General features: G+C 45.6%; 1 protein-coding gene across 1 annotated transcript in view; it reads left to right on the forward strand.

The window, feature by feature from the left end:
* Window positions 1–3688: 3688 nt before the first annotated feature.
* The window catches only part of EGFLAM (EGF like, fibronectin type III and laminin G domains), a 169227-nt gene continuing 159041 nt past the window's right edge, over window positions 3689–13874 (forward strand). Inside the window, exon 1 of the mRNA XM_007192187.3 lies at window positions 3689–3972. Within this exon, the coding sequence (XP_007192249.2) occupies window positions 3876–3972 (97 nt within the window). The 5' untranslated portion in view covers window positions 3689–3875. The remainder of the gene's footprint in view (window positions 3973–13874) is intronic.

The raw sequence follows: 13874 nt of genomic DNA on the forward strand, positions 1-13874 counted from the left end.
AATGTATAAATTTCCTTGGGAGGAAATTTGGCCAAACTATCATAATGAGAAGGCGCTTACCCTTTGGCTGAACAATGGCTAGCCTAGAAATGTACCCTACAGTCTATTATAACATGTGCAAACTGTTATACATTCAAGATCATTCACTTGTCTATAATAATAAAACTGGAAACAACAGAAGGAAGAACAAATAGATTGTTGTACATCCTACTATAAAATATTATTCAGCAGTTAGTAAAAGGGAGGCAGATCTGTTACTGCTGATTTGGAAGCATCTTCGGGTTAAAAACTGTGTACAAGATGCTTCTGTTTGTGTTACGTATGTGTATATATATTTGCTTGTATGTTCATAGAATATCTCTAGAAGGATACACAAGAAACTGATAATAGTCGTTGCTTCTGAGACAGGATGGGGTGAAAGGAAACTTATTTTTCAATATACGCTCTGCTTGATGCACATTTCAAATTTTATATGTACATGTAACCTATTCAAAAAATTAATTAAATCCAAAGCTGCATCTTTGCAGCTGACTTTTCCTCATTCTCATTTACGGACTTCCTAAACATTCTAGAATTGGTGAGTTTGCCTTTACTTTCTTCCAACAGCCTCCAAAACCATTCCATGGAGCAAAGATCATATTCTTCTTCCATGATATTGAGCAAAGCAGGCAGGTCACTCTTCTGCTGGTGACCTTATTAACTGAGTTTAGACCTCAAGTGAATTTGAACAGATTTTTGTTTTTTTTTTTTTTGAAACATTCAAAACCTCTTTGCCCTCTTTAGTTCTTCTCCTCCCAGAAGGCAGGAAGAGAGTGAAAGACAAGTGTTCCATTTGTCTTTAATCAGATTTACAAGTGCCGTAAACTGGTTGTCAAACTAGAAGAAGAGAAAACCTTGGGGGATGTGGTTTGACTAGCAAAGGAAGGGAATAAGTCGGGTCTAACATGTGCCCTAGATTTGTAACAAGTAGATCTCAAGAAGTAAGGTTTTATCTCAATAGCCTGAGAATCCAGAGAGTTTGGAAGCCCTCAAAAGTAAAATATAACAATATAATCAAAGGTAATCCTTGCAAAGAAGAAACAAAGGGGCCTCTGAAGAAGCCAAGCCAGCTTCCAAATTGCCCATGGCCATCTGCAGAAGATGGAAGGGAGGCCCGGGGCCAGGGATGAGGAGGTGGTACGGGTGCTTGCTGAGGATATCAGCAAGAAGGCTGAAACTCAAGTTGGCAAAGTTCGCCATGGACAATTTGTACAGGTCTTTGAAAAGGCACATTCAGAGCAAAAATGGCTTGGATTAGATGGTGCTGTTTTATTAGATAATAAAGAGAAAGCAAACCCTGAAACTTAGCGATGATTTCGTCTGGCCCCTTCATTTTGCCAAGATGCACTATAGGCAGAGCCTACTATTAAACACCCACATCTCATGATTCTTGGTCCACTGCTGTGTCTGCTCTCCACCTGTCTTCTTAAAAGTCTGGACTCTGGAACCAGACCACCTGGACAGAGCTCTGTCTCTCAGGAGCTGCATGATTCGGGGCAGGTTACCTAATTTTACATGCTTCAGTTTCCTCATCTGTCAAATGGGGCTAATACTAATAACAATAACTACCTGGTATGGTTGTTAGTGGGATTATACAGCCGTTCAAAGAGGGTCGGGTACATGGGAGGTGTTATATAAATTCTAGCCATAATATTAATGGTTAGTATTACTTCCAATTTCTACATCAGGGAGAATCATTTTTAAGTGGGAAAGACCACAGCACCAACATGGGAGGTGTCTTCATGGTAACAGTTACTTGGCTCTGGGTGCCACCTGAGGTCTGATATAAGAAATCCCTTTCTCATAAAAAGAGCTATCCAACAACTTCTGGGCTGGTGGTAACGTAGATACTCTTTGTCACAGGTGGAGTTCAAGCCAAGGATGTGGAAGGCAGATTCCTGTGTAGAATGGAGGCGGGGCCTAGTTGACCTCTAGGGGCTCTGATTCTAAGGGTCTAGGATTCTGCTACCTTTGAGACTAGTAGCCTTGGGGACAGTCACATGGCCGGTCTCCTGGACATGGGTTTGTTATCAACTTGGAAGTGAAGAGCACAGTCTGTAAGACTTTTCTCCTCCAGCTCCGTGTAAAAGGACAAGCTCTGGTGTCACATCTAAGACTTTCAAAGACTCATGACTTTGAATTTCTTTATGGAGAGCTGCACACCTGAGAATGCCAACACAGAAGGGAACCTATTCTTAGATCTGGCTCAGTACAAACCCTCTGGCCAGGGGGGATACTTCATTCCTAAAAGAGAAATAGAAATCTTTGGGGGGTGTGGGGTGGAGGGAGATACATTGGTCAACATTGTTCCCTCCGGGTCCCCAAACCCAGGTTAACAATGAAGGGCCAGGACACCAGGAGCCTCTGCCACGCTGCCAGGTGGGGCCGGGCCGGCAAGAAGTCCGGCAGGCCAGCGACCTCAGCTCCCTCTGCGGGGTACTTCCTAGGGCCTTTGATGTTTCCCCAGGAACTGGCGAGGGTTGCGTTTCCCTCAAGGTTTATTCCCTCTTGGTTTATTTATTGTATCTGCCTTCTCGTCTCGCTGGCTTGAAGATCAGCACTCAGGTGTGCAACGGGACTTGAGTCCCCGGGTCTCCCCTCTAGCAGCGCCACCTGGAAACCCGGCAACAGGCGCATTTTACTGAGTTCTCGGGCAGCAAATCCGGAGGAGAAGGGGTCTTTTTCGGGCCAGCTAGCCGATCTGGGAACCCTGGTGTCAGAATCAGTGGCCAGGACTCCCCGTCGGCCTCCAGTCGCAGCCCGGCCGGCGCGCGCCCCCTCCCAGCCGGGTCTTCTCGGTCTGCCAGGGGGCTCGAGCTCGCTTCCTTCCCCCCTCCCCACCCCACCCCACAAAGCCAGGCTTAACCCAGAGCTTCATCTCCTCCCCTGGAGGGTCTCAAGTTGCCTTCCTCTGCCGGGAGGGCACCACACTTCCCCGTGCCGGGCCCTAATCTCCACCCGGCGTTTCCAGCAGAGTGGCAGGCTTCAGCTGCCCATCTGCGCGCCTTAAATCCCATTTATCTTCTTAGCGCCTCTGTCCTGGCCGGCCCCGCCCCCTCTTCCTCCTACGCACCCTCCCCCCCCGCCCCCCACTGCAAATCACAGACCCTCTCCTCCTCCCTCTGCTGTCCCCCTTACTCCTAGTGCGGTGGACCGGCTAGAGCAACCTTTGGAGGTGTTGGGTAAAGTACCCGAGGAAGGTGGAAGCGACCCAGAGGGGCGCGGCCGGAGGAGAGTATACCAGGGGAGCGGGAGGCGCCGCAAGATTTCAGGATCAGGACCAAGGCAGAGGGTCCTGGACTCGCGGTCACCTAAATCCTGCCCTGCGTCTCTAGCGGTTGAAGTCGGCCCCTCCTAGCGCCCCAATCTAGGTCACCAGCCGGGAAGGGCTGCGCTGGGGGTCGCTAGAGGTGTGATGCGCGGGCTCTCTGCCCTAGAGGTGGACGAAGAGTCAATTGTCTCAGGGCCTGCCCCTCTCACTTCCACTCGATTGTAATTCCATCCCCGGGTCGGTCGAGCCTCCCTCCCTCTCTCCCGCGGCCAGCCAGTCCCTCCCCGTCGGCTTCCCTCGCCGCCCCCATCCCCGCCCTCCCCGCCCCCACCCCGCCCGAAAAGCCCTGCTGCTCGAAGCCCGCTTCACTCCCGCACGCGGACCTCCCGGCTGCTGTCCTGCCTCCTTGGACTCCTCCGTGGTTCCTGGTCCGGCTCCCTCAGCCCTTCGCCTCCTCACCTCGGTCAGGCGATCCGCGAGGGCCGCGTCCCACGACGTATCTCAGGAGACGCCCTTTCCCTGTGCGCCCAGGACTTGGTGAAACTTCGCAGGCGCCCGCGGTGAAATGGATTTAACCCGAGGCGTCTTGCTCCGGCTCTTGCTCCTGGCTTCCAGCCTCGCACCCGGCGCTGTGCCGCTCAGAGCAGCTCTCAGAAAACCAGGTAATGCTCTCGGTGCTCCCGGGAGCATCACGTCCGGAGCGCCCAGGTCCCCGTCTCTAGCGAGGACCCAAAGCGGGCAACGCACCGCCTCTCTCACCCCTGACCAGCGGCACTGAACTGGGTTCTTCTCTGCCCAGAACCGAGAAAGGACGCCAGCCTCGCCCTCCCCCTCCCAGCCCAGGCGGTTCCAGGGATATTTGTTTGTTAAAACAATGATCTATTTTCCAGACACAGTGGAGGTGGAGGGCTCTGTATTTGACCACAGAGAGCTGAGAGTTGGGGCAGCGATCATGCTGTCTCACTTACAAGGATTGCAACTGTGCAAGAAAAGTCAAACAGCTTCTCCTGTGTCTCTAAACAGCTTATTGAATTCATATTGTTCAGAGCCCAGCGATTTCCTGTTAAGTGTCTGAAGATTTGCCTTGTGTACCCTCTGCCCATCTCCAGTCCTTCCCACGCTCTATGTAGGGATGTGTCCTCTGCTGTTAGGATTCTCTTCCACTCTGGGGCCGTTTTCTCAGAAAGGAGCACCCAACGGGTTAATTTTTACCGTGTTTTGAGCTCCTGTCTTTGCTCTGCGATTTAAACAAAGATGTACAGCGTTGTGGGCTATTACAGTGAACTGCTGAGAACTCGAAACACACTAGCTTGCATTTTCTCTAGTGACACAGGTAGAAAGTCTTACTGTGTTTTTGCCTACTTTGGTTTGGCCTGTGTGGTGAGGTTATTCAAAGTAGAACATTCTAAGCAAGAAAGTTCTAAACATTGTTTCTTGGATAATGATTTTTATTCCTCTTTGCTGAGACTATACTTAGAATTCTGAAAAATCTGTTTTTCTTCGTTTACTTTGCAAGCAGGGTTGTCTTATGGTAGTAATTACATCGTATGAACAATGGAAAACAGTATAACTTTATTTGAATGCAGTCTGCAAAACTTTGCAGAAAGCACAGTTTGTCTTCACAAATAATGTTGCCATAAGAAAGAGACAAACAGGGGAAATTTATCAGAGGGCAAAGAAAATAATCTTGGCAGGTTCCCACATGGCTGCTTAAATATTTTCGCTGCTCCAGGATCTCTCCACTTAGAAATATGACTTGTTGCCTTTCTGCTCTGGAAGATGCCTTCACTCTTCAAGCTGTATCTATTATCACCTGCGCCTTGCTACCTGCCTTGAAATTTACAGTTGTTATTATAATCTGAAGCACACTTAAATTATGAGCTATTCTAATCCCACTGATCATTCACTTTGGAGAAAATAGCAGCAGTCCCAGGTGATATTATATTAAATTGTTTCTTTCCTACATACACACAGACACACGTCTTCAAGGATTTCAATGAAGGGCTTCTTTCTAACTTTCCTCCTTAAGATACCCACACGTGATCATCTGCATTCTGTGGGTTTATTTACATAAAACCATCTAGTCACAATTTTTGAACAATGCATAGCTATACCTGTAGTTCTTAAGCGTGAGCAGTGTATGTAGTGTTCTTTTAAGGATAGATTTCAATTCGTTTAAGCAGAATTTTTTAAAAAAGTATTTCACAAAAGCCTGCTGTGTAAAAACTGCTCATATGGTTCACCATATTTCCTTTCTTATTTTCTGTAGTTCCTCTCCTACAAATATTTCCTACCTGGTTCATCCGGGGTTTCATTCTGTTATTCATGCCATGAATATGCCATGTTGGTCTCTTTGGTTTTATTTGAAGCATAGATAGGGTTTTGATAGTGGAAACTCTACATTTTAAATATTTTAGCACATTAAATATATCAAATTTGAGGTAAAAGGAGTGTTTGGACTAGGTTCAGCCTAGGAGAGTTTTTCATTACTTTATAATTTTATCCAGACACTGGCTTTCAGGTTGGAAGGCTGCTCAGATTAAAATGACAGCTACTTCATACACTTTGGGGGCAAATATCCTCCTGGGCTCATTTACAACCCTTGGAAAGATTAGTTTTTGATCGGGAGAATTGGTCCAGATTAAAGACTGAATGTGCCCCACTTGGCTCTGATGTGAACAGCAGCCAGCTGATTTATAATCTTCCCCAGACACCAGCAGATCCTGCAAGTATCCATACAGGAGTTTCTTTGTACCTTGTTTCCTCAATAGAAATTGATTTGTGTGCAGTGCTTTGTAGGTAGCATGACTACCCGCTAAGGTGTACTGCAAGAGTCCTGCTTTATTTGGATGACCCTGTCTTTCTCCCCACACTCCTAAATCTCCCTTTGACAAGTTCGGCTTTGTTGGAGAAGTCTTGGATTCAAAATCCACCTGAAAATTTCCCATCCCCATCTACTTCTGGTGAGAAAAAACAAAGCAGCAGCTTCAATTATGAGTCTCATTTGGGTCCAACATAGACAACCTTTCCCTCCACCCCCAGATAGCTACTCCTCTGTCACTGAGTGTTAATAAAGAAACCTCTGCATTTGCTGAGACTCACAAGAAAGCACAGTTCGCAAGTTAAGTCAAATTAAATAAGGAACATTAATTAATTGCTTTCTATACTGTCTTAAGAACTTGACACATACTGATTTATTTAATCAACCCAACAGGTCTGCGAGATGGGTACTATTATTACCCCTGTTTAACTGAAGAGGAAATTGTGGCTTAGAGAAATTAAATATCTCACCCAGGGTCACCCAACTAGTAAGAGCCTGAATGGGAATGCAGGCTCTGATATTCAGGAGCAGAAAGGAGTCCTTAGCAGCCCGGTTAGGAGAGGTGTGTAACCCCTCAGGGAGGGCGTCTTCCCCCTGGATGAAGGCACGGAGCGGGGGGCTCCCAAATTCAAATCACAGACCTGGCAGGAAGTGAAACACCCTATTGTACAGCTGGGCTGAGCGTGACCAAGGGACTTGCCCAAGATAACATCAGAAACTGAGCTGGGACTAGTACCCAGACCCCCTTGAGTGGTCTCCAGTTCTTCCCTTACCCAGAGTCTCACCAGGACATGCAGAGAGGACTGTTGTGCCTCTGATGTAGGGCAGGGGGGAGGGAAAAGGAAATCCAGACACATCTGCTGGGACCAGCATGCGTCAAGCCACGTGTGTTCCCACAGGCAGATTGGTAACTTGCGGTGTTAGCTTAACTCTCTGGCACGGAGAGAGGTGCTGGAGGGCTGTGCGAGGGCCCTGCCTTTCCTCTGCCTTTCCTCTGCCTTTCCGGCTGCCTGAGGTCCCAGGGTCAGTGGGACAAGGTCAGGGTTCAGAATTCAAGGTTTTCCCCTGGAGGACTGGAGATCCGCAGTCATTTTCGGGGAGAGATGCAGAGGTCTGTAATCTTTTCCTTTCCACTTTTCCCTCAGCGTTTCTCTATCTGAAAAAGTGGACTAAAACAAAGATCCAGGGAAACTCAGAAAGAAAAAAAAACAAAAGCCTGGAGGAGCAGAGCAGAGTTAGTGCCTTGTCGGTTGCTGATGGGGAATACATGCGCCTCTAGGTGGTTTCTGCTGCTCCTAGTGTGAGGCTGAATGGCTAAAGGGTCAAGCAAAGGTCAGGGGTCATCCTCTTCCACTTCCCCCACCCACCCGGGATAACCTGAAATTCACAAGAGACTGGTTATGTCCTCACTTAAAGCTCTCACCCAAGTCCCTTTCTCACCTGAGTCCCTTTGGGGGGGCTCAGCTCTTCCGGATGTCAGCCCTCCCTTTCCAACCAACCCTACTCCTCTGCAAGGCTGATCCAGATTGTCTTGCTTCTTGATGAAAACTGGAGCGACAAACACCCTAAGGGGGATTATATATATTTCTCCCCAGCACCTAACTACTAGTGTCCTATGCAGTTCCGGCACCATAGCAGAAATATTTCCCTCTGATCCTTCCTTCCATCAGCCCTCCTGCCCTCCTATTTGTTTCCACATCATACCTCATCCTTATAAAGAAGCCCCTGCCTCTCTTTCTCTTTCTCTTTCCTTTGATTCTCTATGAGGTAAAGGGACAGAGAGGTCACAGTCAGGAGTAAATGTGTGTACACGAGGCAGTACTTTTTTCTCAGAATTCTTTCTCATGGGAGAGTGACTTGACCAGAAAGGAATTGAGTGGTGTTTCTCTTTTCGGTTTTGTTTTTGTTTTTGCTTTTTGTTGCTTCCCTGAGCCCAGGGCTTTAATAACCTTAGAATTCTTTTGGGAGTAGTTGTCCATCTGTTCATGGGTTATTGTAGCTCAAAAGTGGTCCAGTGAACCAGAGCTAGATTTCTGGAAAACAGGGACTCAGGCGTCTGAGGTGGAGGTGGGGTCTCAACTCCTGCAGTGTTATCCTGGGGACCTCCTGTCTTCTCCTACCTGACCCACTAGGCAAGCAGGACTGTATTTCTCCTGACGGACTAAATGAGTGACGTGATATCTTGATTGCAACAGAGAATCTTTTGAGCTGGTCAAGACCCTTGCCACTTGTTTTGGTCACAGCAAGTTGCAGGTATTAGAAGTGCATCTGCTATTTCAGGGATAAAAAAGGGAAAGGGTGAGGAGATACTGCAGAGACTAAATGGCAGTTTGTAGGAGAAACCCCCCAAACCCATCTTTGATTGCATTGGTTGTGAACCGTCGTTTTGAAGAAGGACTCCAAAGTGTGCTCCAGCCTCCTGAAATGAGCTGGAAGACGTTTGCTTCCTTGAAGAACCCCGATCTCATGGGATGGGGGTCTGGGCCTGGGGGCAGAGAGAGACTCAGGTGAAAAATATCAAATCAAATTGCTGCCAGCAGAGGGCGCAGTTTCCAGAGCTGGCACAGAGCGGATCTTAGACTTCTGACCCAGGCGAGTCACTGCTGAAATTCGATGTGGATAAGAATTTTTGGAGTGCATCCCAGACATCTGCTTTTTTAAACAAGAACCTCAGGTCACTTGGTGCATGTGGTTCGCAGTCCACACTTAGGGACGTGACGGAGGAGGACTTGGGATCCTCCCATAGCCTCCCTGCCTCCACCCCAGGTAGTCTCCGGTACCCCGACAGTCTCCACTTCGACAGCAAGCATCTGTATTTCAGCCAAAACAACCCCAGTGTTTAGACTCTCTGCCGGGTTTCCGAAGGTTGGATTCGGGACTTGAGGTCCTCTGAAGGCCCCTGAAGGACATCTCTTCTGGGCAGGTCCTGCTTCTACTCACCCTCTTTCCCAGTAACCCCGTCATTGAGAGATGGCTGCACACAGGGGGACACCCTTCGGTAGCATTAACAAGAAGCCAGGCTGTATATGACCAGCTCCTCCCCCTCATCTCCCCCAGGCCCTTTCCACCCCCGCTCCCACGCAGCTCCTTCTTTCAGGCAGGTTTCTCCTGGCTGAGCCGGAAGGCTTGGGTGAAAGCACAGACTCTGCTATTCGACAAATTTGGGTTCAAGTTCTGACACTTTTTTTTTATTATTATTATTAGTTACTTGGTGACATAGGGCTAGTTATATTAGCTCTGTAAACCTGGGTTTCCTTGTCTGTAAAAATAGGATAAGGAAAGAACCTACCATTTAAGGATTAAATGAGGTAATACATACACCAAGGCATTAAAAAAGGATTAGAAGCCTGAAGCTTGAAGGCAATGTTTATGAAGTTGGGATTGTTTAATCTGGAAGGGGGTGTGGGTGGGAGAAGAATGTGTGTATTTCCAGGCATCAGAATAATTAACGTAGACACTTATGAGTTCATGTACTTTTATCCTTTCCTGTACATGTTAATGTATGATTGATAACATAATTTTAATTTTACTGAGTTGTACAATTTTTTAGATAAATTGACAAATCAGAAAGACTCTTTGGTCAACCACATGCCTTGATTTGGGGTTTGGAAATGTGGCTGTGAGGTTTGCGGTCTTGCTTGAGTAGATTCTTTTGAGAAACAGTATCCCCAAGGGTGATGGACAATTTTTGTCTGGTAATTGTCATGTGGAGGTTTTGTAGGGTGTTGGCGGTGAGGAGCAGCTGTTCCTGAAAGAGAATTTTCCAGACTGACATGTGACTGGGAGTCTGGGAAAATCTCCACGAAGCTAGAGAGCTAAGAAATGGTCAGGGTCTGCTCATTGATCCTCAGTTTGGAGTAATTTATGAGCCATTACCAGTGACCTAGAAAGATAGAGACGGGGCTCCGATGGCTCTTCCTTTTCTTATTAATGATTCGTGCACTTCCAGAGCTGTAACAAAACCCCACTTACCCCAGATAACCCCACCAGCTTATTTTAAGAATCAAAGGAAATAAAGCAGACTAGTGCTTTGAAAGAACTGAAGTGTTACACAAAGATGGGATGTTACTATCTAATAATACTCACACTAATTATTATTACCTTAACCAACCAGACCAACCAAGGACACACTTTCTGAAGCTTTGATCTCTTTTCCAGTCTCTTCCTCCCCATCCCCCTAAAGACACTTAAAGATTCTTTCTTTGTCTGACTCTGCAAATCCTGAGCAATTTAAATCTTAACACTTGTGTTTGCTGACAGGGCACCCAAAATCCCGAATCAGATTTAATGCAGTGTTAATGCTATTTATTTTTCTTGATGCAACAAGTTTATATTAGCCAGTTAATGGTTTACATTGTGCAAAAGGAGTTGTATCAGCAGGCAATTTTCTATAACATCTGGGCAGTTGGAAACATAATACTTAAATACAACCTGAGTTTAAAACCTTCCTTGGACAGATGGCTAATTTTATTGATCTAATCTTACACTTAGGAATAGGTCCCATGATCCTTTGCTGGTAATTCTTAGAGTGAGCAGAGATGTAAATAAACTGGATGAGGGCTGTGAATTAGACCCTTGTTTGCTTGTAATTTATTTTTTAAATACTTCAGTATAAACAGTCATGGTGTGAATTACTTTAATCTCTACCCTAAGGGTGCTTAATTAACATTTGAACTAATCCAGGATAGAAGGTACCACTCTGGCATAAGAGTTTACATCTTTTTTTAATGTCTTGGTGGCTGTGTCATACCAGTGGTTAAATATTTTGAATTCACCTCTGTGCTGGCCAGGAGTCTACACTCCAGGGCTGGTTAGTTACCACTTGAAGAACTTTACTATGATGTCTACTCTCAAAGGTGGCTGGGAAGATATTTCAAGTGATGCTATCAAAAATCCAGGCTAGAGGGTTTGTTAATTAGCACAAGCAAATTATGCTAGAAATAATGTTTTCATTGGTGAAATATGTGATTGGCTAGAAAGATTGTACATGCCCCTCTATTTTTGCATGGACAAAGAGTAACAATTCAGCAAGCCCAACAATCAAGCTGCTTTGGCATTGAGCCAGAGCTCCTTTCAATCCTGTATTTTCCTCATTTAACAGTAGATTCCTTTGCCTGATCACTCCGGATGATTTGCTGATCCCGCCATTAGAACACTGACGCATCTGCCTCAGCAAGGTGCTTGCAGCTGTAACAAACAACTCTAAATCTCAGTGGCTTGACATAAGATTTATTTTTCATTTACTCCAAGTCCAAAGTGAACGTTTCTTGTTGGGCAGCTCTGCTGGGCTGCCCTTCTCCAAAGGATGACTTGAAAACCTGAGTCACTCTATCTTTAATACCTTCATCTTGTAATGCCACCATCTATATTTTTTAATTTTAATTTTTAAATGTTTTTTATTATTTTATTATTTTATTTTTGGCTGCGTTGGGTCTTTGTTGCTGCGCGCAGGCTTTCTCTAGTTGCAGCGAGCGGGGGCTACTCTTCATTGCGGTGCGCAGGCTTCTCTTTGTGGTGGCTTCTCTTGTCGTGGAGCACGGTCTCTAGGCACGCGGGCTTCAGTAGTTGCAGCATATGGACTCAGTAGTTACGGCACGCAGGCTCTAGGGCACGCAGGCTCAGTAGTTGTGGCTCGCGGGCTCTAGAGCACAGGCTCAGTAGTTGTGGTGCACAGGCTTAGTTGCACGAGCTTAGATCTTCCCAGACCAGGGATCAAACCCATGTCCCCTGCATTGGCAGGCTGATTCTTAACCACTGAGCCACCAGGGAAGTTCCCACCATCTTTAAAATGGGCCTCCAAGGTGTCATGGAAGGTAAAAAGAAAGAAGGCTTGTGTGGGAGATGTTTATGTGTCAGGCCAGAACGTGGTCACAGGGCCTCAACCTAACTGTAAGGAGGTCGGGAAATGTAGTTCAGCTGTGTACACAGCAAGACAATGACCAGATGTGGTGGATTGTCTCTCATGCAGTGCTTTGGAGTTCCTAAAAGAACAAACAGGGATGTTAAAAGAGTAAGTTATTTGAGAATTTTTGCAACTTCCTTTTTGCCCATGAATTGTTCGTATATGTGGCAGAATTTGGCCTAGAATTTGCTTTCACTGTAGTGTACAATGTGGCTGAAAAGCAGATAGTTACCACCTATCTTGACTTGTTGGAGGCTACCATGATTTAATAAAAGATCCTAAAAACCAGGCAGCCAAATTGACTTATATCAGTTTGCAGTAGGGTCCAAAAATAGGTATATGTTTACGTGACTACATGCTGTTTGTTGCTACATATTTCCTACATTTTACAAAAAGTAAAATAAATCCCTTTTAAAAGGTAAAATAACCACTCAGTGGGTTAGAGTGAATTTCTAAGCAACGTCAACTAGAACTTCAGTCTTTACCACAGTTTTCTAGAAGCTCCTTCTATTTGTATCCCATAACAAAAATGACTGTTCATGGTAGAATAATTTTTTCAGTGAGAGATGCATCTTAAAATATAAAAATCATTTTTTAGACACCACAGCCTGCTTTGATGGGGATGAAGATGATCCCCCCAAAATAAATTGGTATGCTTTGTTGAACCACTGCACTTTTCAAAGCACTTTTAGAGAAATGATCTCGTTTGATCTTGTAACCCTTGCCCCACTGGGAAGTCAAGAGCTGATGACTTAGCAAAGAGGAAACAGGCACAGCCAGGACATGAACCCAGGTTGTCAACCCGTAACCCCTGATGCTTCCCATCAATCCAGAGGTTTTCTTGCAGCTGATGGATAAAAGAATGATCACTGTGATGGCCCTGAGTCTAGCTCTACAGCCAGGAGGGACCTTGCCAACAAGACTCGCCCGCGTTTTACTTGCAGAGGCTCCATGTGTGTCACAGGACACTCTGTAGAATGAACTGGTACTGCTTTCAGTCATACTCCTGACTGGTTGGTGTGTGTTTTGCAGAATACGTGATGACTGAGGGGCTGTTTGCAAATGAGAAGCAGCTGTAGTGGCTGGAGGATAGCTCCAGAATCCTCCCAGTGTCTCCTATAGAAGATCCTTTTGGGGTCTCAGGGACACCCAGGACACTCAGCCTGGCTTTGTTGTTCCTCCCAGCTTCCCATTCCTCCACTATTTAGCCATCTTCTTTAGTGGAAATGATATTTGCTACACCTTCAATGTGAGTATTTCAAGGTTTATCATTCAAGTCTCAAGGCTTTCTGGTAGTTTCTTCAGCATCTTTTTGATGTTCTAGGAGTTCCTAATGGCTGTAGTTAAACAAGTAGATCATTAGGTTGGAAAAAGAAGCCTTCCTTTGATAGCTATTTTAGAGTAAGTGATGGGCTTTGGTCACAACCTACACACATAACACACATCACTGCAGCTTGGAGGAATTGTGACAAGAATCCAATCAAACAGACATGGGTTTGAATCCTAGTTTTAAAATTTATGGCTGCCTGATCCCAGACAGAGTATTTAATGTCTTTATACCTTAGATTTCTACCTGAAATTTAAGGCTCATAATACCTACCACAAGGGTTTCATCTGATGAATCAGTGAAATAATATGATGACTGGAAATGCAGCTAGGAGAGTACTTAAACATTTGGTACATAATGGGCACTCCAAAGTTAGTCAATATTAACTAGGTTCTTTTTGATTTATAGAGTTTATGTAGTGGTAGAGATGGTAGTTTTCCCCTATTTGATATAACCCCAAATATTGACAACATTGACACAAATGTATAATTGAGCTTAGGCTCCCATGAAAATG

This window comes from Balaenoptera acutorostrata, chromosome 2 (assembly GCF_949987535.1).
Source record: "Balaenoptera acutorostrata chromosome 2, mBalAcu1.1, whole genome shotgun sequence".
NCBI classification, from domain to species: Eukaryota; Metazoa; Chordata; class Mammalia; order Artiodactyla; family Balaenopteridae; genus Balaenoptera; species Balaenoptera acutorostrata.